The sequence below is a fragment of the Cyrtonyx montezumae genome, unplaced genomic scaffold, assembly GCF_038088225.1.
Source record: "Cyrtonyx montezumae isolate F1298 unplaced genomic scaffold, pur_monq_1.0 scaffold_5, whole genome shotgun sequence".
NCBI classification, from domain to species: Eukaryota; Metazoa; Chordata; class Aves; order Galliformes; family Odontophoridae; genus Cyrtonyx; species Cyrtonyx montezumae.
This window is the reverse complement of record NW_027072056.1, coordinates 19,108,482-19,133,548: the sequence shown is the minus strand read 5'-3', so window position 1 is coordinate 19,133,548 and position 25,067 is coordinate 19,108,482. Positions and strand designations below refer to the sequence as shown.

At 44.5% G+C, this 25,067-nt stretch overlaps 2 protein-coding genes and 1 non-coding gene across 3 annotated transcripts; 2 read left to right on the top strand and 1 right to left on the bottom strand.

The window, feature by feature from the left end:
* The first annotated feature begins 205 nt into the window (after positions 1-205).
* Positions 206-278, top strand: TRNAV-AAC (transfer RNA valine (anticodon AAC)). Its single transcript has one exon. It is a non-coding gene; the product is annotated as a tRNA-Val (tRNA).
* A 440-nt stretch (positions 279-718) lies between these two features.
* Positions 719-6,583, top strand: MYNN (myoneurin). The gene is made up of 7 exons (XM_065748514.1): positions 719-1,029; positions 1,996-2,798; positions 4,250-4,409; positions 4,586-4,764; positions 5,030-5,113; positions 5,534-5,620; positions 5,911-6,583. Exons 1-7 carry the CDS (start codon positions 764-766, stop codon positions 6,177-6,179), a joined length of 1,848 nt encoding a protein of 615 aa, XP_065604586.1. The 5' UTR covers positions 719-763; the 3' UTR covers positions 6,180-6,583.
* Positions 6,584-7,819: 1,236 nt separating this feature from the next.
* Positions 7,820-24,808, bottom strand: LRRC34 (leucine rich repeat containing 34). The gene is given in 13 exon segments (XM_065748513.1): positions 7,820-8,280; positions 13,997-14,201; positions 14,462-14,588; positions 15,641-15,796; positions 15,891-16,045; positions 17,513-17,608; positions 18,922-19,050; positions 19,868-19,951; positions 20,520-20,584; positions 20,813-20,937; positions 21,743-21,865; positions 24,673-24,734; positions 24,737-24,808. Coding segments are annotated over 12 exon segments (1,392 nt in total). The 5' UTR covers positions 24,803-24,808; the 3' UTR covers positions 7,820-8,280; position 13,997.
* Positions 24,809-25,067: the final 259 nt, after the last annotated feature.

The following is a 25,067-nucleotide window of genomic DNA, read 5'->3' as shown; positions in this document are numbered from 1 at the left end:
TGTGACGATCCACGCACTTTGTGTACTTACAAGAATCAAACAAAGGGGAGGGCAGAACTCTTCGGCTCGTTTGCCTTAAATGCGCACGTGTGGCTCCGCTCCCACGCGTGGATCCGGAGCGGGCAGAACTCCATGGTGGTGTGGGCACTCGGGGCCGGCGCGGCAAAATGTTTAGTATAGCAGGCAGAAAGCGTGCGCAAGCGGCGTTTCCGTAGTGTAGTGGTTATCACGTTCGCCTAACACGCGAAAGGTCCCCGGTTCGAAACCGGGCGGAAACATCGGCTGCCGGTTACTTTTTTGCCGTTAAAGCGTAACATCGAGCGCTGGTTGTTGCGCACTGCAACCGCTGCTCCGCTCTGTTCCTTTAACGGCAACATTTTTGGTGGGAGAACCCACGTGGGAAGCGCCACGGACTCAGCGTTACCCGCTACAGCCGCGTGACGCTGAGCGCACCGGCCCTCCCCCACCGCTCCGGCGTTACCCCTGCGGAGCGGCGCACCGGAAGTCCCTGAGCGGAAGCGGCCCGCGCGGCGTCACCGCAACATGGCGGCCTGAGGCGGGGACGCCGCTCCGCCGCTGCTCCTCGGGTGCGTGGGACGCGGCCGCCCCGCAGCGGCACGGCGGGAGCGGGGCGGGGCTCGGCCGGCCGGGGCCGCGCCCTTTGCGATCGTTGCCGTGCCCCGTTACGGCGTGGAAGCGGAACCCTGCGCCTAAACCGATCGCTTTCGTCGTCCCGGGCCGGGCAGGCCGCGGTGCTGTCACCATGCAGTACTCGCACCACTGCGAGCACCTCCTGGAGCGGCTGAACGAGCAGCGCGAGGCCGGCTTCCTCTGCGACTGCACCGTGGTGATCGGAGAGTGCCAGTTCAAGGCGCACCGCAACGTGCTCGCCTCCTTCAGCGAGTTCTTCGGAGCCTTCTACAGGGACGCGAGCGACAGCAACGTCGTTTTGGATCAGGCTCAAGTGAAGGCCGACGGGTTCCAAAAGCTCCTGGAATTTATTTACACGGGCAACCTAAACCTTGACAGGTAATACGTGCTGTTAAAGGGGAAAGGTGATGGGGAATACACTGTGTAAGGGCGCTGCTGGGTTCTGCGTTCCTGTAATGCGCTCAGGAGCAGCACATAACAGTGCTGACAACTGCACATGGACTGCATGCTTTAGAGCAACACTGACTGCCACAACAGAGACACTGAAGCCTGAGAAGCAGATGAGCGTCAGCACCGCTTAAAGGAACGTTGTTTGGTAGAGTTTCCATCATCTGTTTCTCCAAAGCAGAGTTCCTTGTGGCAAAGCAATCAGGTGCAGGAAAAGTTTTTTTCCCTTTGCTGATGTTGTGCACGTCGTGTTACCTTGTGTGCAGTGAGGATTCCTTGTAGCAGGGAGGAAAGAACGTGTCTGCGAGGTGTGACTGCTTCCAGGTGTGTAGCCCAGCAGTGTAACCCCGTTTGCAATATCTGCTTCCAAGAGCACTTATAAATAAATCTTTGTTGTTATTGGTACCTGAAAAGTCCTGTTTGATAGTTCAAGTGGTCGGATGCAGGATGTTTGTTTGCTGCAGGCGTTAACCCTAATAGAGCAACGTACACAGCTGTGTCCGAAGGTCAGCAAGTTATGGTTTGCAGGTTATGTACAAGTGTGCAGTGTTCCTGGTGGGCCTGCAGCAGGAGAGTCTGGGGATTCATGCTGAGGAAGTGGGAAGCAGAAGCTGTGTTCTCACCCAGAACTGTTTGTGACAGCAAGGTCTGACAGTGTGTCCCATCACTCTGTGATGTGTCCCTCAGGTGGCTGCCACAGCTTCCATGGTTCTGTTGTGGGTGCTTGAGTGAAACCAGGAGGGTTTGCTTAGAACTCAGTGCTAGTGTGATGTGAGATACTAAGGCAGCTCTGCTGTTTTGTCTAGCTGTAACTTTTCTTAGCTCTGCCGTCTGTGTTTAACACAGGAGTTCTTGCTTTGTCCAGAATATTGTCACCAAAGTCTGGTTTTCTTGCAGCTGGAATGTTAAAGAAATTCACCAGGCTGCCGACTACCTCAAAGTAGAAGAAGTGGTCACTAAATGCAAAATAAAGATGGAAGACTTTGCTTTTATTGCTAATCCCTCTTCCACAGAGACATCTAGCATCACTGGAAACATTGAAATGAACCAGCAGACTTGCCTCCTGACCCTCCGAGATTACAATAATCGGGAGAAGGCCGATCTTCCTCCTGCAGAGTTGGTTCAACCTCAAGCAAAGAAATCGGCTTTAGAAAAGAAATCGGCTCAAACCAAAAAGCGGAAAAAGAATTTCAGCTCCCCAAAAAGCGTGCAGAACAAATCGGTGCAATACCAGAGTGATGTGACTGAGAACGCATCCATTGAAATGTTTTTGGATGCCAGCAAGCTGGCTGCACAGATAACAGAGCAGGCTGCGCAGGGCAGCGAGAGCTCGGAGCTGCAGTTGGCAGCCGTGGTGGAAAGTGAGACGTTGGCAGCACAGGAGATTTTAGTTCAGACTATTGCGGCGAAACAGAAACGGGGAAAGCCTCAGCAGAGCTGTGCACTGAAGGAGCACTGCATGTCCAACATAGCCAGCGAGAAGAACGCTTACCAGCTGGAAAGTTCAGGAGAAGAGCTGGACCAGAAGTACTCCAAAGCGAAACCCGTGTGCAACACGTGTGGAAAAGTCTTCTCGGAAGCCAGCAGCCTCCGCCGCCACATGAGGATACACAAAGGGGTGAAACCGTATGTGTGCCAGCTGTGTGGGAAGGCGTTCACACAGTGCAACCAGCTGAAAACACATGTAAGAACTCACACAGGTAAGCCAATGGCTTTGACTTCGGGGACTGTGGGGGGCTGTAATAGCAGCATGTGGATCTAGGGCCAAAAAGGTCTTCTCGTTTTGATTTTTCAGTTGGGAATCATAGTTCCTACTCTGAACATCTAGATGAGACTGGCTTAGTGAGAGCATCTCAACTCCTGGCAGGATGCAGAGAGCTGGCTGCCCTTAGCTCTGTCATTAAATGGAATGCAGTGCCAGGAACTATTATTTCCTGTAGAGTGTGAAAAGCTGCATACCAGGATTTCTGTTGCTGTTTTTAAATGTTTATTAATGTTCTGATATATATTTGATTACAAAGGTGGGAAAAGAACCTTGCTTGGTTTTCCTAAGTTCTTCCCCAGAGAAGGAAGACTTAGTACTGAGTCAGCTCTCTCTTCAGTCTGATCCGCTGTAGCTGGTTTTGCTGCTGTGCTTAACCCAGCGAGCAGCAGAGGGACACACTTTGCGTAGTTGTCTTCCCTTTATAGCTGCCGTTTGAAAGTAACGGTGAAAAAGATTACAGTTGTTTACTTTTGCTCTTTTTTGGAAAACTGTGAGCAGAGGTCAGCAGTGGAGCTCTTTCCAGCAAGCTGTGAAGATGCAGAAGAGGTGAAGTAGGAGTTTTTGAGGTACAGCTGCTCATTCAGTAACCAAGAGAGAGGATTTCATGTATTCCCAGCTGTTGGCAAACCAGAGGTTCATGAGCAAGGTGAAGCTTGGGCGCAGTATTCCAGGACAGTGTTCTGGCAGGAACATTAGCTGCTCTCCTTACTTTTGAGGGTGTTGTTACTGGATTTTTTGCATGTATAGGTAGGGGATCTCACTGTGCTGGTTGCTGGGTGGCAGCTTACATGTCAGTACTTGGATTTTTTGGGAAGTTTTTACGTAAACAATATGCTTGAGCATTACTGAGTTCTTAGTTGGGCTGTGCACTGCTACAGCAGTGCAGCCTCTTTCATCCCATTGTCTGAGTCTGTGGAGTTGTGCAGTCCTTTTGATGAGACTCAGAAATCACAGTCAGAAAAGTGCATGTAGCATTCTACAGCAGACGCTAATGAGGAATTCACAGGCACCAGAGGGAGCATTGAAGAACACTGAAGACTGCTTGTTGTTTTACAGGCAGGAAAAAGCAGGTGATTCACTGGTTGTCCATCTCAGATATCCAGAACAGTCAACAGATACATAACCATCAAAAAGCCTGGAAACATAGCAATAGCTCTCTCGAAATACTGTTGGGGAAGTGGCTTTATTAAAAGGTATTAATTATTACTGTTATGGTAATATGTTCATCAGTAGTGTGTTAACTGCTGTTTTCCTGGCACGCTGCAGGCCAGTTAAGGATGGTATTTGTAAGAAGTATTAGAGCAGACACTGAGCTTTGGTCAGGGAATGGATTGGAAAGCTTTCTTACATCAATGTGGAGAGTACAAGGGTTTTGTTCTTTGCCAGGGGAGAAGCCATACAAATGTGAGCTGTGCGACAAAGGCTTTGCTCAGAAGTGCCAGTTAGTGTTCCACAGTCGGATGCATCACGGAGAAGAGAAACCATACAAATGTGATGTGTGCAATCTGCAGTTTGCAACTTCAAGCAACCTGAAGATTCATGCCAGGTAGGCAGAAGTGAGAGCCTGAAGATGTTTGTCCATGCATTTCTTGAAGCAGAATGATTAACTCTGGTGTTAGCAAGAGTGACGCCTTATCTTGGGTATTGCTTCACACTGCACACTGGATTGTACATCTGTGTAGTTCCCTTTCTGCCAGCAGATCACCGTGCCTTTGTTCACAGGAAGCACAGTGGGGAGAAGCCCTACGTGTGTGATCGCTGCGGGCAGCGCTTTGCTCAGGCCAGCACGCTCACCTACCACGTGCGTCGCCACACCGGGGAGAAACCCTACGTGTGTGACACCTGTGGAAAAGCCTTTGCTGTCTCAAGTTCTCTCATCACCCATTCCCGAAAACATACAGGTAAGGGGAGGCCTTGCACAGAGATAGGCACGCAGGCCTGGCTGCTGCACAGGGTTGGGGTGGGAAATGAGCAGAAAATCTGCATTGGGATGAGCTGGGGTCACCTCTGGTGTTCTCATCCACTTCTTTCTCATTTCTCTTTGACTCTGGTTTTAAGCAGCTCTTTCTCCCACTGGATATTACTCCTGTTTCATTTTAATTTGTTCTTTACGCTGTATATTCTGGTTTATATATTGAAATAACAAACTCCTTGTGTTTACTTTAGGAGAGAAGCCATATATCTGTGGCATTTGTGGAAAGAGTTTTATTTCCTCTGGAGAACTCAATAAACATTTTCGGTCCCATACAGGTCAGTTTCCAGACAGGCTGCTTCCTGCACAATAAATAATATCCTACTTCTTCCCCTTTGCCTTTAAAATACACAATCTTGTGCTGCACTTAAAAGTAGTAGTTTCTTAATTTATGTATCTCAGCATGAAAATAATTTACAGAAAATGTCTGTGAATTTTTTAATTGCCTATTCCAGACAAATGTCTGCATGTAACAGCTAAGTGTTGCTGTATGCTCAGGGCTTTACCTCCAGCACTGAGGCTTTTTTCTTTGTTTTAATCTACTGTTCTGGAAACGTTCTGAGTAAAGGCACAGACAGAACAGCTGAGTGATAACAATGCATTTTTAAAATGCAACTTAGAAATCCACTATCCTACATCAGCAGCTGTGTCTTCTTTCAATTTTAACACTGTTCTGTTAAACTCACTTTTTTTTGCAGGTGAAAGGCCATTCATTTGTGAAATGTGTGGAAATTCCTACACAGATATCAAAAACCTTAAGAAGCACAAAACGAAAGTTCACACAGGTAAGTTCTTTGTGTGAAGAGAGGTTGAGAAGCAGCGTCAGCTATTGACTCGTCCTCAGCAGACATCTGTCACATTGCTCATTCTTACTCTTCCATGTAAAGACACTTGTGCTTTTTCTTGTAGAGCTTTGCTATCTGTAGCAAGACTTCTAAAAGCAGTTAGCTCACGTTCTCTGAGAACAAGTCTTCCTTAGTTCTTGCTCATAACAATTCCTGCATCACTGGCAAGGCTTTTCCATATGTTAATTGCTGGGGAAGATAAATGTTTGGGATTTTTTTTTTTTGGCCAGGATCTGAAACTCCCCCGGATTGTAGTACACTTGATAATTCTTTCAATGAACAAGAATCCCTTCAGAGTCAGAAGAGTCCTTTATCAGAGTCTGTAGATGTGAAACCCTCTGAGATGTCTTTACCACTTCCTCTTCCCATTGGTACTGAAGACCATCAGATGCTTCTTCCTGTGGCAGGGAGTCAGTCCCCGTCATCAGAAACATTGCTGAGATCTGCTGTGACTGGATATTCAGAACCTCAGTTTATTTTCTTGCAGCAATTATACTGACACTGCAGAGCCAGCAAGGTCATCCAGCAGTGAGCTCGCATACCTTTGGTAAAGATGAACTTAATCAATCAAGCAGTCACTTTTTGAATTTTTCTTGTTCTTTTTTTTTTTCCCTCTCTCTGTAAGGACAGTTGTAGGCATTTCCATTGTACCGTGCTGTCTTTTTGTTGTTGTTGAATTGTGCTGATCTACAATCAGACTTCTGTTTGCAATTAACACTTATGTCCAGGAGATGCATACTTTCCTGCAACGCCCACCTTAAGGATTCTCTGTTAATGCATTTTGGAGATCTCCTACTACGTTCCTGCTGATCTGGTGTGTGGCAGTATCACCTGAGCACTGGAGCACGTAGCCAGCAGAGGTTGCTGGGGTGTCCATGCCTGGAGATGTTCAGAAGCTGCTAGGACGTGGTCCTAGGCAGCGTGCTTTATGTGGCGCTGTTTGAGCAGGGAGACTGTACCAGATGACCTCCAGATGTCCCTTCCTCCCTCACTCTGTGAGTTGAGGACAACTTAAGCCATATTTTGGTAGTTTAAAAAGTGTCAGTCCACAGTTGGTTTTTTTAAGGGGAAAGTCATAGTTTGAATGCCCTAAAAAGCTTGAACTTCTGCATCCTGAGGTCATGTAATGGTACGTGGTAGAAGACAGGCCAGTGCTCAAGGTCCTCAAAGAATTACTGCTGCCTGCCAGAAGCAGCCCATCTTCAGCTGAAGTCTGACCAGAGGGAAAGAAAGCTTTGTGCTTACGTCCCCGACGAGATGAGTAAAGGACTTTCTTTAGCATGGTAACCTCAGAGAGTTCTAATGGCACATATACTGCTGTGTATTCTTTCCAACAAGTCACTCATTTTTAAAGTGAATCTAGTGTTGTAACTTGTCCAAGATTTGTTTTTTCACATGTCTAAGATGTCCTGGCTTTGGCACAAGCAGCAGCATTTGCTCACGAGGAGAGCTAGAACACGTGTGTTGTAGGTGAGGTGACAAGATGCATCGACAGAATCGTGATGTGTGAACCATGGCTTCATAATCATTTGTTCCAGTAGTGCTGCTTGTGGTGCTAGATAGTAAGTAGGTACAAAAGAAGAAGCAAATGCTGCCCTTCACTGTGAAAATACTGAATGACTGCTAGATGAGGAAGAATACAACAGGGCAGATTCCTATTCTTCCAGGCATGGATAGTTTAGAGGATGATACTTGTGTCAATTGAAGCATCTATATATTGTTTTACCTTTCATGTTGCATATCCACAGAGGTATCTAGCAAGACTCTTGCAAAGGTATGTTTTACTATTAGCAATTTATATTTTTATTTTTTTTAAATAACGTTTTTAGGGTCTTGGTAGGATCATTAAAGACTGGTTGACAGTAGGAGTACTCTTTTTATGCTCCATTTTGTGCCATTAACATGATATATGCATTACCTAAGTAATCATTAGATAGTAAAGCAACAGTCTTATGACTGTACCACCAAAACATCTAAAGATACCATTTCTTGCTTATTTCCTTGGTGCTAGCATCTTATTCCCACTGATGCCTTGTGTCCAGACACTGATAAACAGAAGGGCATAGGAAATACCTCTAACTGTGTTCTACACAGAGTAATAATTCATCTGCAACTTAATTAAACAACCTTGTGAAAAAGTTCTTGGAGGATTTCATTTAAATACTTTGCCAATGGTCCTTTGACTCCTGAGCATGATTGTGGATTTTTTTTCCACATCTGTACTTTTGAAGTAACAGATCTTCCATTTCTTTGTGTTGATTATCTTTGGATGGGGCGTGGTTAGAACTGTGCTCCTTTATCATATTATAAGTTGTAATATGTGGCCAATTTAATGATAAAATTACCACAGACAGCATGGAGTGGCCCAGGAACTTTTTAATGCAGGCGTTTCTCACTTTGTTTGCTAATTATTGCCATACTTCTTGACACCTAATTTCTTTGCTTTTCCATGCTGCGCCATTTGTGAACAGCTGATGTCCTTCATAAGGCTGGCATGGGACAATAGGTTTTGGTTGGCATCCCCTCACTAATGCTTCTCCGTGGTTTGTTTTTTTCTTCCAAGTGTCTTTTGTCGAGGTAGGAGCTGAAGGATTTCATAGCTAACAAACATTCACAAAGATCAGAATCCTGACTCCACTGAACAGAAGCAACACTTTGTAAACCTTGCTCTGAGATCCCTCTTTACTTTCTGAAAACAGAGCAGGAGCCTTGGGGTAGATGTAGACTTAACCATGAGAATAGGCAAAGAGCAACATCATATGGCTGATAAGTTTCATGTTTAACCAACTTTGGAAGATAAACTAGTGATATGCTATTGTTATCTGAAGATTAATGTAAAACCCAGAATAAAAGACAAGAGCTGTTTTGCTCTAGAAAGAAGTAACCACATTCCTACTGAGAAAATGCATTCCATAGCAATGCTTGTTTGAACTGTTTGTGTATTTCTAACATAATAGCTTATTGCTGTAGTCTTAGATTTTCAGACTTTTTAAAAGAACAGTGCTTAGGTTTATACAGGATTTGTTTAGATACTTATAACAGTACTGCTTTCTTTTGTAGTCATTTAGTTTTCTTTGTAGACAAGAAGGTAATCATTATTTTTTACAGGACAACACTTTTAACCTTTCTTAGTAGCATTCTCATTTCGTCTTGGAGCAATAATTTAGTGAACTGCACTCTTCAGTCCTTATCTGAGAATCTTGATTCTTCCCCTCATCTTTTGCAAAGATATCTCAGCTGCTGAGGTATGATCTCTATCAACTGTATTCATTTAATAGAATATAGATTTTAAATATATATAGAAATATATATATATATGTATAAAATTTGTAGGAGTGTTCAGACTGGGTGCTGTAGGGCCTGAAGCAGCAGGTGTGTACAGTACCTTGTGCCAATAGATGCATGGAAATCAGCTGCACATCATTTCATAGCCTTGAAGAGTCCAAGTTCATTTTGGAGGTACATGGTGTACCAGCATTAATAACTTCTTTAAGAGTTTAATGGGGGAAAGCAGTGAATTTTTCTAGGGAGACTTCTCATTCTGGAGACCTACCTGCAAAACAAAAGAGAATTTAAATCCATGATTGGTAATTTACAGAAAATGACAATTTATCTCAGAAACACCACTTGTCTCAGTAGTGTTTCTGTTCTACCTGAATAGGTTATTTGCATCTACAGAGCTCTAAATCAGCTGTTTCAAATACTCAGGTTAGCATAACACCTTGTATGGCATTTCCTTCTGAATCTGTGCCTATCTGTAGGCACAAAGTACAAAAGTTTTCTTGAAAAATGGTTTAAGAAAAGTTGTCAAGTATGGACAAGTCCCTCGTCAAGGATTTCAGGGCTGTGATTTTGGAGTGGATATCAGTAAGCCTTGCAGCGGAGTTAAGATGAATGACTGCTTTTTGGTTAAATTATTTTTGAAGTATCTTTCGTGTATATACAGTATTTCCTCTGTTGTTTGTATATAGCTCAACTCTCAGTTTTATAATCTCCTGGGCAGGGAGTTGTACATACTTAGCCTGAAGTGTTTTATGTTAGACTTTAATAAACTTGTTTTGTATTTTTCCCTCACCTCGTGTCTGCTGTTTACAACTGCAAGGGGTAACAACAAGAGGAGGAGGGAAGCAGTCTAACATAACCACCGAAGCACCCTGTCACAAGGTTGCCCTTTGCACAGCATACTAGTACAACAAGGTTTACTGCACTTCCCTGGCAGTAAAAACACCTGATCTTTTGATGAAAGATATTTTGGATCTGTTCAAACCAAATTAAACATTTTTCTTCTAGATGCAGTCTAATATGATCACTCTTTTGTTAGCACTGTGTTGTTTTATTAGAGCGCTTTGAAAGTTCATTGTTTCTGTTAAAGATGACAGTGAATTTCATCATCAAAATGTGTTTATTAACTTATTTGTACTGAATTGTTTAACTTCACAGAAGGTGTATAAGGGCTAGAGCCCTCAGCAGGGCTTCGTGGACCTGCACTGTACCACCGGCCTGCTGGATCACTCATTTCCCTTCCCTTTAAACTGGGGCCCAAATGCCTTTCTGAAAGGAGCTTTGAGTTCTAGCAGCTGAAGAAATGGCTTACAGAGCAGGATTGTGCTTTTTTTTTTTAGCTACTAGAATAGAAAACACAACAAAAACCACAAAACCTTGCCACGTGGCAAGAACTTCCAGCCTATGTGAACTCTCTCGTTCAGAAGGACGCAAGGAATTTCAAGGAAAGCAGTGTCTCTGGCATGGGCCTTCTTACCCCAAACTCTTCTTTTTTTTTGCTAGTTACCTTAGCTTGCAGGAAAGCATCGATCCAGAACTCAGTAAGAATGATGTTGCAGCCCTTTCCTGCAAAGCAAGCTGCAGCACCAGCTATTTTTACTGATCTTGTCAATAACACAGAGTGCTCCTCTGGGTCAAACATCCAGTTGTTATAAACACTTCCAGAAGTAAATGCTTAAATTCACTGAACTTGTTTAAAAAGAAATATAAAGTACGCTTGGATAAACAACAAAAGCATGCCATTACTAAAGAAAAAGAGAAAGCATAGAGAGCCTAGTAGTGACAAATGGATTTACTCAAACTCCTAACGGACAGGAATCTTGTTCCACCACGTTTCATTTGCTCTCAAGCAAATCTGCTGCTGAGCAGCAGTCCTAGATGGAAGTTTGAGTTTTCTGTTTGTTTTAATCTGCGTGGTCTGCCTAGCTGCACTCAGCCCTCAGAGAGGCAGTAGTAACGGCTGTGGGCTCTTCCTGCTATGGGGAAACCTGACTGCAGGAAGGGCAGCAGCAGCTGCTTCTGTGCAGCAGCCCTGGGGCAGAGGACGTATGGTCTCAGAGCTCAATCCATAGGCTCTGCTGCTGCTCTGAAGCACTTCCTGCATCCTCTTTAAATAAGCACTTGGTAACTTCTCAACTGAGAAGGACTCCTAAATAGAGCTGAGCAGTGCAGCTGCTAGAAGCTCAGTTTATGCCACTGCTGATGTCTAAAGCCTTCACAACACCTCTTGTCAGTGAGTGCTACGTTCTGCATCACTGCAGAGAATACCTGGTGTCTCACGGTTCGTTATGCCACAGTGAAAGTTGTTCCCATCTCAGCACGTCACTTCAATACACACAGGCAAACAGGGAACTGTGCCTAATCATGGTGCAGCAAAGGACATGCATGCACAATAGTCATGACTAGCAAAACAAATGTGTTTTCATAATAATGGGCTTTTAGTAGATTGGCCATTATTTAATAACAGATTTTACGGCTATTCATAAGTTCATAAGTTCATAAGGTTGGAAAGGACCTATAAGATCATCTAGTCCAACCATCCTCCTATCACTATCTCTACCCAACTACTAAATTAAGTCCTTAAGCACCTCATCTAAACGCTTCTTGAACAGCGCTAGGGATGGTGCCTCAACCACCTCCCTAGGCAGGCCATTCCAGTGCCTGACCACTCTTTCAGAAAAGAAATGCTTCCTGAGGTCTAATCTAAATCTTCCCTGGCGCAACTTGTGGCCATTCCCTCTCGTCCTGTCATTACTTATCAGGGAGAAGAGGCCTACCCCCTCCTCACCACAACCCCCCTTCAGGAAGTGGTAGAGTGCAATAAGGTCTCCTCTGAGCCTCCTCTTCTCCAGACTAAACAATCCCAGCTCCCTCAGCCGCTCCTCATAAGACTTGTGCTCCAGGCCCCTCACCAGTTTTGTTGCCCTTCTCTGAACACGCTCCAGGGCCTCAATGTCCTTCTTGTAGTGAGGGGCCCAAAACTGAACACAGTACTCGAGGTGGGGCCGCACCAGAGCTGAGTACAGGGGGATGATCACCTCCCTGCTCCTGCTGGCTACACTATTTCTAATACAGGCCAGGATGCTGTTGGCCTTCTTGGCCACCTGGGCACACTGCCGGCTCATGTTGAGCCGAGCATCAACCAACACCCCCAGGTCCTTTTCCTCTCTACATTCTTCAAGCCATTCTGCCCCAAGCCTATAGCATTGCATGGGGTTATTGTGGCCAAAGTGCAGGACCCGGCACTTGGTCTTATTGAACCTCATCCCATTTTGCTCAGCCCAGCTGTTCAGCCTATCCAAATCCCTCTGAAGGGCCTCCCTACCCTCAGGCAGTTTGACACATCCTCCCAGCTTTGTGTCATCTGCAAACTTACTGAGGGTACACTCAATTCCCTCATCTAGGTCATCAATAAAGATATTAAACAAGATGGGCCCCAAAACTGACCCTTGGGGGACACCACTCGTTACAGGACGCCAGCTGGACTTAACTCCATTAACCACTACCCTCTGGGCACGGCCCTCCAGCCAGTTCTCCACCCAGAGAAGAGTGAACCTGTCCACACCACGGGCTGCCAGTTTCCTTAGGAGAATACTGTGGGAGACCGTGTCAAAGGCCTTGCTGAAGTCCAGGTAGACTACATCAACAGCCTTTCCCTCATCTACCTGTCTGGTCACCCAGTCATAGAAGGAGATGAGGTTGGACAAGCACGACCTGCCCCTGGTGAACCCGTGCTGGCTGGGTCTGATCCCTTTATTGCCATGCACGTGTCGTGTGATCTCCCTCAATATCATCTGTTCCATAACTTTCCCTGATACCGAGGTCAGGCTGACAGGCCTGTAGTTCCCCGGGTCTTCCTTACGTCCTTTCTTGAAGATGGGAGTCACATCGGCAAGCCTCCAATCTTGTGGGACCTCTCCTGATAACCAGGAATGCTGATAGATGGCAGAAAGTGGCTCAGCAATCACCTCTGCTAGCTCCCTCAGCACCCTTGGGTGGATCCCATCTGGCCCCATGGACTTGTGGCAGTTCAGATGGAGGAGAAGATCTCTGACCGTCTCTGCTTGAATCACAGGGGGTGCATTATGCACCCCGTCCCGGACTTCCAGGTCAGGGCAAGTACCATTTGGATAACTGTCCTGTCTATTAAAGACAGATGTGAAGAAGGCATTGAGAACCTCAGCCTTTTCCTTATCGTCTGTGGTTATATTGCCTGCCTCGTTGAGTAAAGGAGGGAAATTTTCCTTAGTTTTTCTCCTGCTGTTAATATATTTGTAAAAGGGTTTCCTGTTCTCCTTTACAGCAGTAGCCAGCCTAATTTCAAGCTGGGCTTTAGCATTTCTAATTTTCTGCCTGCAGATCTTGGCCAGTTCTCTGTAGTCACCCCAAGTAGCCTGACCCATCTTCCAGAGGACATAGACTCTCTTTTTCTCTCGGAGTCTCAACAAAAGATCCCGGTTCATCCACACTGGTCTTTTGCTCCTCCGGCTTGACTTACAGGACTCCGGGACTGCCTGCTCCTGTGCCTTTAAGATTTCCATCTTGAAGAGCATCCAGGCTTCCTGGACCCCTTTACCCTTCAGGAGCAAGTCCCAAGGGACCCTTGCAACAAGTGTCCTGAACAGGTCAAAGTCTGCCCTCCGGAAGTCCAAGGTAATAGTTTTGCTAGTCACCCTCTTGACGGCACCCAGAATAGCAAACTCCACCATTTCATGGTCACTCTGGCCAAGACAATCTCCAACCTTCACATCCCCTACTAGTCCTTCCCTGTTAGTGAAAAGTAGGTCAAGCAAGGCATCTCCCCTGGTAGGCTCTTGCACCAGCTGAGTCAGGAAGCAATCATCCACACATTCTAGAAATCTCAAGGACTGCTTCCTCTGCGCAGTATTGTATTTCCAGCATTTCCAGCATTTCCAGCATTTTAAAGTCTTTTTAGGCTCCTAGGGTAGAGACACCAAAGAAGCAAGCAGCATGTTTGATATCTATTTTACTAGAAGACAGATAAACCTCTCTCTGAGTGCTCCGAGCTCCTACCTTAGAAATACTCTGAGACAGCTGCAATTGCCAGACTGGCATTAGCAGCAGCGTTGTTCTCCTCCCCGTAGCTTGGTGTCCAGTAGTAATGCTTCTTAAGGCCATGGGAGAGCTCTGCAAGGTGAACGTGCCCCTCCACTTCATATGGGTCCACATCTGTGCCAGCAGGTTTCAAGCGGCCAGCCTGGATTAATTCTGAAAATGCCTGAAATGAATGAAGCAACAATCTGACATCTGCTATTTCACTTTGATTGCAAGGAAGGCTCTCAAAGATAAAACACGGTGTGCAAGCACTCATCATTTCAGTCCAGTTGCTCTCACTGCCACGTTACCATAGAAAACCACACTATAAATATTTTTTTGAGTAAATTAGGTGCCTCGTTCACTAATTGCTGTAGTTTCCCCAGTGATGGTGAAAACATTAAAACATAAACAGACTCTCAGAGTTCAGAAATGAGTACTTACCATACAGGCAGCTTCATCCAAGTTGTTCCCCCAGATATAAATATAGGAGAGTTCCATGTTTATTTTCATTGACTGTGAGAGAGCTACCAGCCCTTTGCCACTTATATTGTTGCTTACTACCGACAACCTAATAAACAGAATAGTTATGTAAGCGTGCTAGGCCACTGTGTTCACATATCTTAGTTGAACTGAGTAAAACCCTTAGTTTTTACTTCATATAACTGCATGCATATTGAAATTTTCTAGTTGTTAATATTTGCATGAAGCCCATTACTATTAAAAAAAGCCTTTCCTGGGGTTGCCATAGGCAGGGTGAGCTCTGGAAGTGCACACTCTCAAGGCAGCTCCATGGTTCAGTTGTTCAGTGGCAGTGACTCACTGTGCCGTGGCCACATCTCATCTTTCCTCTGCTTTGAAGCCCGGGCTTTGGCTCGTGGCCAAGGTTAAGCTTTGATCTTCACAGAGTGGCAGTTATTTTTATATTGGTGAACCTGGAAGGCTTTCAGAGGCACCTAGCAGCCACCGCCGCCTCGCTCCGCTACTTGGAACTAATGGCTTCAGGTAACACCTCTGATCAGCTTTATACCTCCTGCTGGCACATGGCTTAATGCGGGCTGCAGAATGCACCCTGATGGAGAGATTACATCTCTTTTGGGTTCACCCAGAAGCTAACTTAAACAGAGGATTTTCTTCAGTGTTGAAGATCAGAATCAGCAAATATAGAGCCTTCGCCTTTTATGGAACCTGATTACCTTAAAACTCTGGAGACCTACAGATCCCAGTTTGTTTACACTTGTGCAGCACAGGGACTTGTGCTTTAAAGATGGAAAAAGAACAGTAAAGATCTAATCACCTCCCTCCGCCTCCTCAAAATGAATGTAAAAATGTCTGTGAATCACAGGTAAGGTGGTTAGGACCAATACGAAACCAACTGAAATTTCATCCCCCTCTTCTCAAAGTAAAAAAATAAATTAAAAAGGTGCCTGGGCAAATGAATTCCACACTGACACTCATTTTCTCCTTCCTTGGCTGAACCGAGAAGTCTGAACTTGATGAGTTTTCTGTTTTGACTGGTAATGTCAAAGCACGATTTTCACATCACTTCAGCCACTGCAGAGTCTGAGTTTATGTTCAGAGGTTATGGCTGCAGCCCCTGAGGAAGTTACTTGAAATACTAACGCCTTTAGAGTCCTGTTGTACAGAGCCAAAGCTCCACTCAAGTAGATAGCTCCGTCATCTTCTATTCGGTTTGAACTGAGATCTAGGATTTCCAGAGTTCGGTTCTGTTTCAGCAGTTCTCCCAAAAATCTCACATCATCACGAGTTATTTTATTACTGAAAGAGATATGCACATACATATATGTATTTAAGTTACTGAGAAAATGAGCGTCCAGTGTCAGTCAGGGATAGGTCGTGTACTAACTCTTACCAGCTAAGATCGAGGTATCTCAGGCTGCAGTTCTCATGCAGTGCCTCACACAGTCTCTCCACACCAAGGCTTTTCATTTCGTGCTTGCACAAGTGTAGTTCCACAAGAGAAGAATTATTTTTCAGCATCAAAGCTATGTGGATTGTGGTCTCTTCCTAGAAGCATACACAGTTATTAAATTATACTTCAGGACAGGACATGGTCTTCCTTTAGTAAAAGACATGTACAACAGCTATCCTGTGTTCTGTTTTGCATATTACAGCCTTGTGTTGAAAACAGCCAGGAAATGATGTATTATTGCAACAACAAAAATAGTGAAAAATAACAAGAACATTTGCAGATTTACAGTACCGTACATCCCTGCAAATATGAGGAGCATCAGTGCTCGAATCCAGTTTCCTTCCCAGTCATTGCTCCAACAAAACTGTGTTTGGATCAGCTTTCACCAGCATTACAAGTATTTTGTCATTACACTTATGAAAAGAGATGGGACTGCTATGGAGAGAAATATGTCCTGTCACTGTGAGACGCAGGAAATTTACTTTGAGGTCATCACATTTTGTCACAAAAATAACTGAATGAGTTCTTTGAGCCAATATTAAGGGAATAATCCACAGGCCTAAGTGAACGAAGGGGCTGAAGGTGAGAACAACGGCAAAGGAAGTTTCCCCAGATACAGCCTAGGCCCTTACTTTCAATGCCAGTGATGTAAATTGACTTGTAAAGCTGTGGTTAGGCATATCTTCTCTACTGAGACAGGAATCCGAAGCTATAACTGCTTACACTGTTGAAAACATCTCTGGGGCACAGGAGGATCCCGCGGGCCTTCACAACGATTCATTATATTACCATGCCATCAGGAAAATCTATGTACCACACGTGCCTGAAAACCGCTGACACTGATGAAACAGTGGGAGCAATGAGCTCAGGAGCTGCATGGCTGCAGGCAGAAGCCCAGACTCAGTCTGCATGTACATATCCAGTGCCCAGGGGTGCTGCCCTCCAGCAAACACTGCCTTACAGATCTCTCTGAAGTGCTCGATTGTTTTGGAAGTCCTTGTGTCTTTTGTTTTGGATAGAAAACACGTCATAGGTTTTACATTGATGAGGTTCATTCAGTTGTTAAATTCAAGCTACAAGTTCACATAGTGAAACAAAACCTCACAGGGCAGTGAATAAGGGATATTGTTACGTATGCCTTTCTTTAGGCTGCAGCCTCTGGCAATCACCAATGCTCTGCTCAGATAAAAAGCAGTCTTTTGTCCTTCCCTCAGTTCTGCTAAACAGCTTTTATCCCTCAGTTTGCTGAATGATGCATAAAACTCCAAGCCTGGCAGCAGAATGAATATTTAGTTCAGCAATACTCAGCCATCTCCATTAGCCCACTGTTCCACAAATGCATACATACCAAGAAAAAAATAAAACAAAATTAACTTTCTAGTTAAACAAGGGCAGCCCGAGGTTGCACAAAACGTGGGACCAAAAAGAAAATAAAGTATTTCCACAATCAATTATTGTGTTAAGAAAACTCAGAGTAGCCCAGATGTCCATAAACGCATCAGTGCTGTCTTCACTTGTGCCCCTCGCTTTGCCTGGGCTGGCACTGCAGTCTAGCACCTTACCTCTTGGCTGTACAGCAGAGGACGATTGAGGTTTACTGCTTTGACTGCTTTGTTCTGAGTCAGGACTGATGCTATTGCTATTAGACACTGTGTACCCTGCAAACAAAAACAGACAAGTCCTGTAGGTAACCCTGCCCAACGTACAGGTCAAGCTACCGTATTGCCACGGCATCCTAGAACGGATTGGCAGAAGATCAAAACCACTAGGCAGGCTCTGGTTGGAAGCAGTATTATTTCTATCTCCTGTACCTTGGAGAAATACAAGTGCAGTTGGCAAGTGCTTATGGGCACCAACACCAATTCCTGTAGAACAACAGTGGAATGAGACTAAGAACTATAAACAACTTAGGAAATTCAGCAACTCAGAAAATAAAAAGCAAGAATGATGGACCTCTGAGAGGCACTTGACCATTTCATCAATCCTGTATGTTGGTCTTCCTGATTTAAGAAGCAAAATCAACTTGTGTGTGCTCCCTACAGCCTTCAGTAAAAGTCTTAGCTAACACTCCTCCACTAGGTGAACGCATACTACGTGTGAAGTCAGTTTAGAATACAAGCCAGCTCAGACTTCTGTATTTCCACATTTCGGTCACTAACTTACAGTTATGTTTCCTTCTAATTAGGCTTGTCTACATCCAAGGGCATTTCATTTTAAAACAGTTCTGTTAATTCCCTGCCAATCATAAACAGATGAAGCATTCAAATAAATTTTGCTCAGACAACACTTTCCTTGTTTATGTATTGGTAACATCCTCCCGAGTTTCTGGAAGGTATTCCTCCCTTCCAGACTGGGAGAAAGTTCTCTAATTCCAGGAAACAAATATTGTATAATAACATCTTACCCTGACCCCCAGATCTCTCCCAGCCTCCAGGTGACAGTCACAGCTGTTACATTACAGTCCAACTTACTCCTTGTGCCTGCTCCTGTTCTCCTGGCTTTCCCCTTGAAGTTTAGGGGAGTCCCAGCGCTCAACTCCAGGAGGCAGCAAGTTGTCTAAAATCAAGCTAGGAACCTTCCTGCTCAACTCAGCACTGCTGCACCTGTGGCATCGATGAGCTGAGCTCCAACATGAGCAGCAGAGCTATGAGGAGGATGACTTTCAGTAGATAGTACTGTGCACTTTAGAAGAACACCTTTCCAATGCTGGAATACACATAATACACATAAAGCCAAATTCCCAAGGACAGTGGCTGTATTGTGTCATAGCTGGTCATTACTTCACAGTGCTTTTTGCAACATGCCTCTCCAAGCACACGCTGCAATACTATATATTGTGTTACCTCCAGCCATCACAGAATGCCACATCAATAACAGCAGATGATAATTCCTCTCAATCAAGCACTGCAGCTCCTTTGTAGTACTCTTGAAATAATTATGTCATTGCTGATGGTTCTTCTGCTTTACTCACCAGATCACAGTCTCCAAGATCTAACTTCTCTAAGGTGCAATTAACTTGTAGCATTGAAGCAAAGTGCATTCCACCCTTATTGCCTATTTTGTTTCCAGTCATTCTCAGGTGCAGAAGAGTCTCATTCCTCTGGACAAAATTAATAATAATAATAAAATACAGTAAAAATCAGTTCCTTTCAATTCCCTGAATAAAAACATCACTGCCCTTTTTCCTGTGAATCCTTCTCATTGTCACACACAGACAAAAGGTCCCTCCAGAACCGTGCCCAACAGATAGCACTAAGCTGAAAATAATCCAGGCAGATACTTCTGCACAGACTGGCAATGCACAGTCCTATCACACAGTCTCAGCATTTCAGGCCTCTCAAATTTAGTTGAGATTATAAGATTACTTCAAAGACTACGAAGAAGGAAGGTTCTTCTACGAAGAACCCACGTGAGTCTCACTTCATAGACAAACCTTACATGCTCGCCCCGTTTGCCTTGGGAAACCACGTTAAAAACAACAAACATTTTCATGCTGCTGTAAAGGCAAAGCTTTGAAAACGTGTCTCAGGCATCTAGAATCAAGACATTTGTTGGCATTAAGGTACAGGCAAATTTAATACAAAATTTAAATATTCATAACCTGAGGAAAACATTGATGACAGGACACATCCTGCAGTATAACGATATTTTTCACACAGGAAAGCCCAGCAGCAATGGTTGTGGTAATTAGGTCCTAATGGCAGTGCAGGAATACTTTCTCTTGTGTGAAATCTGATTTCTGAAGTCTGCCTTGGGAAAACAAGCAGTGGCTGTGTTACAGCACAGTGCAGAGCAGGCTGAGGACAGAGGGCCCTTTCAGCCAGCTTTGATGTTGGCAGGACAGCTAGTACTGCTCGTCAGAAGCAGAAAATGTCCAACGAGTTGCCACTGTCTAAATCTCCCAGATTAATACTCACATGGAGAGCATTCGCTATCAGCTCTGCTCCACTCGTGCCAATATCATTGAACATCAGGTTAAGGTATCGCAGAGTTGAGTTTTGCTTCGGGACAAATAAAGCAGAAAGCAATGAGAACTTCTTCTATCACACACCTGCACCGTTCAAAAACGAGGCATGCTGTACGTGTACTTACAGCCTCCTGTCCTGCACCACACTGCAGGCAGCCCCTGATGTGGAAGAGCAGTTAAAGAAAGCTGAAGGACATCAGGTGGGGGAGAAACAGAAAAACACAGTGGGTAAATCCTCACAGTCATACAAGAGCCACCTAGGAACCCACAGGATCAGACAAAGCCGGTGGTCAAGCTGAGATATAGACCTGCAGGGACTTTGTGAACAACAAAGGAAAGTCATCATTTTTGGACTGTGTGCCAGTGCTTACAATTGTGAAAAGGCAGCTTTCAAGGTTCCTAAGTTTTTAGACCCACAGAAAGAATAAGAGAAAGGATAAAATACCTAAAACTAAGGCCCTGGTGCACTTGACACTTCTGTTACAGCCTCTGTTTAACTGAATGTTAGCTTAAAAGCCCCTGGGTTCACTGCACCATTCTTTCTTCAGACACCCTAATCAAATATCAAATTCTTAAGCTATCAGAAATGAAAGTTTTGGCACCTGGAGGAATGTTGCCATGTTCTTTACTCCAACATCAGTCAATACGTTATATCTAAGATCCAAACCTGAAAGAGATCGAGAATAATGCAACATGTGCATTAATTATATATAACATATATAACATATACAATTAATTTATCATTAAATAAAAAGAAATAAAGATGAACTCAAACAGAAATCAAGATTACATATGTTTTATCTTATATTTCTTTTACGTTTTTGTGTGATGTTAGCCACCAAGTGATAAACCAGCACAGAACGAGCACTAACATCAAACATGACACAATACTTACCAGTGACAAATACAGCACTGCATAAGACAGAGGCAAGAACTTGAACATCTTCATCTGTAACTCTCTGCACAGGCACTAAGCGATTATTTCCAGCTATTTTTAATGTGATCCCTTTTGTCCATTTGCTATAACATAAAAGCATTATCACATCAGAAGGAAAATGATAGTAAAAGGAATTATTTCTTCATGCTAAGAGTTATATTCATATTTGCCCTCCCTGGTGCACTTGCTTACGGCTAGTGATCCATTTCATGACTCTGAAGATACTGCACAGCTACAAGACCAAAAGTGCCCAGAAAGAAGGAAACAACAAGACAAGAGGAGCACAGATGAAAATAGTATCCTCATCAGTTCCTTCTTTCCTTTACCTGTTCCATCCTGCTCTCAGGGCAGAACAGCTAACACAAACTCCTGCCTGACCTTGTCTTCTCTTGTGTTCTCTTTCCAAACAACAATTAACTCCAACCTTTTACTCAGGTGCTTCCCTGAGTGAAAGGTCTATCTAATCAAATAGAGAAAGCAATTAGTGTGGTCAACACCTTGTCAGGACTCAGAGACAGCTCAGGAAAGCACTACCAGCTGGGAGCTAACTGCATGGAGCTCAGCCTTTCTAAACAGGAGCAAGACAGCAGGAAGGGAGTTAGGATGACTGGGGAGTGAGTTTGGCTTCTCTAAGGGATGTAAAGTTACTGTTCTTCCCATTTTTCACTTTTTTTTATTTTATTGCTTGTAAAGCTGCCCAGGAGGGATATGCAGTTGCAGGCTTTTGCCAAGATGATGTCAGGATGAGTCAAAGCAGAACTTCTGCAGTAAATGTTAAGTGTGATTTGTGATCAAGCCTGAAACTGCACAAACTTTCCCACAGCTCCATTCCTTGTCCTACCATCTTGTTTATGGAGTTCAGAAACATGCTGATTGTTGTTTCCTTACATATTATCACTTCCATCTGCCTCTTGAAGCACACGAGCAACGAAGTGATTTTCAGGTTGCCTTAGGTTTTGGCAAGCCTGCAAATACTGCTGATGAAGATCTGGAGGAACAGACATGACGTGTCTGAAAACAAAACAAAGTTATTGCATCGCCATGGCAGCCTAACAACGTCTCCATGGACGCACGTTCTGTTGTGCCAGGGGATGGGTAACAGTAAAAAGGTTCCTGGTATGAAAAGAGTTACAGTTACCTGAATGTAATGCAAAAATAACTGAATTATGGACAAACAGATGGAAAAAATAAAAGGAAAAACGCGTGGACTTTTTGTATATACTCTTGATTTGCCATCACAGGGAATGTGAACATGTAGAAGTAATGTTCACAAAGACTGCTGCCTTTCCTTTTGTAAAAAGGGCAGTGTCCTGCAGTCTGTGATGACAGTTAGTTCCGCGTGTGCTGCAGTTATATGAGAAAGCCCAAACAAGAAGCTTTGGGATGAATCCCAGGCTCTCAGAGAGCTGCAAAGCTCCCCGCACACTGCCCTCTTGCCCTGCTCTGCATGAGGCAGCCGTGTCCGAGCTGCTCACTGGCCAATATGAAACCAGCAGAGACCCCAACTCCCCCACACCCTCCCCATGTAAACCCACACTGCAGGCTGAGCCCATTACCATGGAGCTGACCTCTGATGCAGGATCTGGGCACCCAGCAGAGCAGGAACCACTCCGCTGCCTGTCTTGGAGGGGAGGCTTGGTGCTGGGCAGGGTGTTTTGCTTCCAGCAGCAGCAGCCTCGCTTATCCTTACAATGTTTACTGAGTGCACTGCCCACACCCTCCGAGCAGCCTCGGCACAAACCAGCATGGTTGCATGGTTACCTGCTTTAGAAGTGTGCTTTCTACTGAGATCCTCCCACTGACTCCCATATGACCCAAGGTTGAGCTGGGATCACACACTCCCACCACCCCACAGGACGCTCACTCCTTACCACTGAACTAATGAGAAAGAAACGCCGCTATACAAAGCTTAAACGAGACCACAGAGCTTAGCACGGCTCTCCCCACACCTCAGTGCCCTTTGGCTTTTCCCCCTCATCGTGGTCCCTCACTGTGGACATGAAGGGCCTGAGGCACCAGGTGGCTGGCAGGCTCCTCCTGACTTCAGCCCCGTAACCGTCAGCTGAAAGGTGCCACCATCCTCTCCTGGAGACAGCAGGGTCAGCCAGGCAGTCACCTTTCCACCTCTCACTCTTCTGCAGTCCAAATTCTGCAACTCAAGGGCTATCAAATATCAGGCTCACTGGTATCTCCCTGGCTCAGAAACTATTCAATTATAGAAGATCCTTTTCCTAAAAATCTTTTTAAATGAAAACCCACGGAGGTTGCTTTCTCCAGCCCCACTGACTTCACAAAGGCCACCCTCTGATTTGGCATTTTGGGGTTCTGGATTCCAATTCACAGTCACACTGTTCATATTGCAGGTGTCAGTGTCAATGAATCTAAGCAGCTTTTGCAGGGGTACAACTGAGAGTAGGTAGGACCTATCCCTGAATCTTAACTTCCTCTCTTATTGACTCAGTGTTTGAGAACTGTTGATTTTTAAGTTATTATTTTTCTCTTCTGAAATAAAAACAAGGATTACAGATGGCTGAGTCTCAGCAGAGCGTGGAGGCCAGTACAAAGGCCACTCATTACCCTAAAGGTGACCCTGTTGGATTTGAGGATAAGCATGTTCACACTGCACAATAACTACCAATGAATGAAATGCCAGAGAATGAAGCTCAATGATTCCCAGGCATGCCACGGATAGGATTTTTTTATTGATTTAGCCAATAAGCATCTGCAATCTATCTCACCAGAGGTCTTCAGTCTAGAGCATCTGGAAGAGCTGCACATGGAGAAGAACCTGATAGTAAACATCCCCAAAGAAATAAATCTCCTAAGGAACATGAAGGTGCTCTACTTGGATCACAATCACATGCAGGACATACGTGAAGAGCTGGGGAAGATGAAAAGCATTCTGAGCTTTGATTTAAGTAACAACCCCCTGTATTACAGTTCGCTGCTGGTTATCAGCAACTTGCATTCCCTTCATCAGCTCAGGCTCTATCAAACAAACCTGCATGAAATCCCAGTGCAGATCTCCAAATACCTCAATGATATTGAACTTCTTGGCCTTTCTGACAATAATCTACAGTGTCTGCCAAAAGAAACAGTGAACCTGAAAAAACTCAAGGAAATTTACCTCAAAAACAATAGATTTGAAAAATTTCCCATTGAGCTCTGTAAAATTGTTAATTTAGAAATAATAGATCTGGAACAAAATCTAATCAGTCACATCCCAGAAGAGGTAGGCTGCTTGACAAACTTACTGAAACTATTTTTAGCTTTTAATAACTTATCCTCCATTCCTCCTACGCTGCGACACTGCCAGAAGCTGGCGGTGCTGGATCTGTCTCATAATCCCCTGCACAAGCTTCCCCCAGGTTTGAAGAATCTCACTGAAAAGAGAGAACTCGTCCTGCCTGGTAACAGCCTGGAGGAGCTCCTGGCCCAGGCAGGCACCTGGACATCTCTTACCCATGTTTATCTGAGGAACACCGGACTGCACACAGGTCCTTCACCAAGCTAACCAGGGTACTAGATCTGAGTGAAAACTGCTTTGATGAAATTCCTAAAGGAATATGCTCCATGAAAAACCTGGAAATACTGAACCTGGATGACAATCAAATACAGGAGATATTTGTTCCTTTCTCTTCATTTTTGTTTCACTGAGCTCTCCCTTCTGCAAAGTCTTCATTACAACCATGAACCGCCTTCCCCCACTCAAGCATGAAGACACACTGCCATGGCGTGCACCTGAGCCTGGGTAACACTTCATCACCAGCCTGGGTACACAGACAGAGAGGGAAAAGCAGGAGCATAGCAACACTTACTTTTGCGCTCTGTCATGAAGATGAATGCTGACAGGAGGGACTGCTCTCAGAGTCGGGTGGGGTTTTTTTTTTCATCATTTTTCTGTGTAAGCTGGAAAATAAGAGCTGCATTTCTGTAGAACCAATGCATCGAAAACTGAAACAGAGAATAGGACAACATTCAAATAGATGTCATACACTGAATGCCTTCAAAATCATTAGCAGATGATATTAATCATTTGATAACGAACAGCGCTTTAAAGTATGACATGCTCATCTGAGGGCTGAGGATATACCTCCCTTGATAAGTAATGCAACTCTCCCCCCACCCTGAGGAGATTTTCACTGGTGCAATTTTCTTTTTGAAGGTTACATTCAGACAAGTAGTAATTCATGCAAAAGAGTCACTTTCAGAT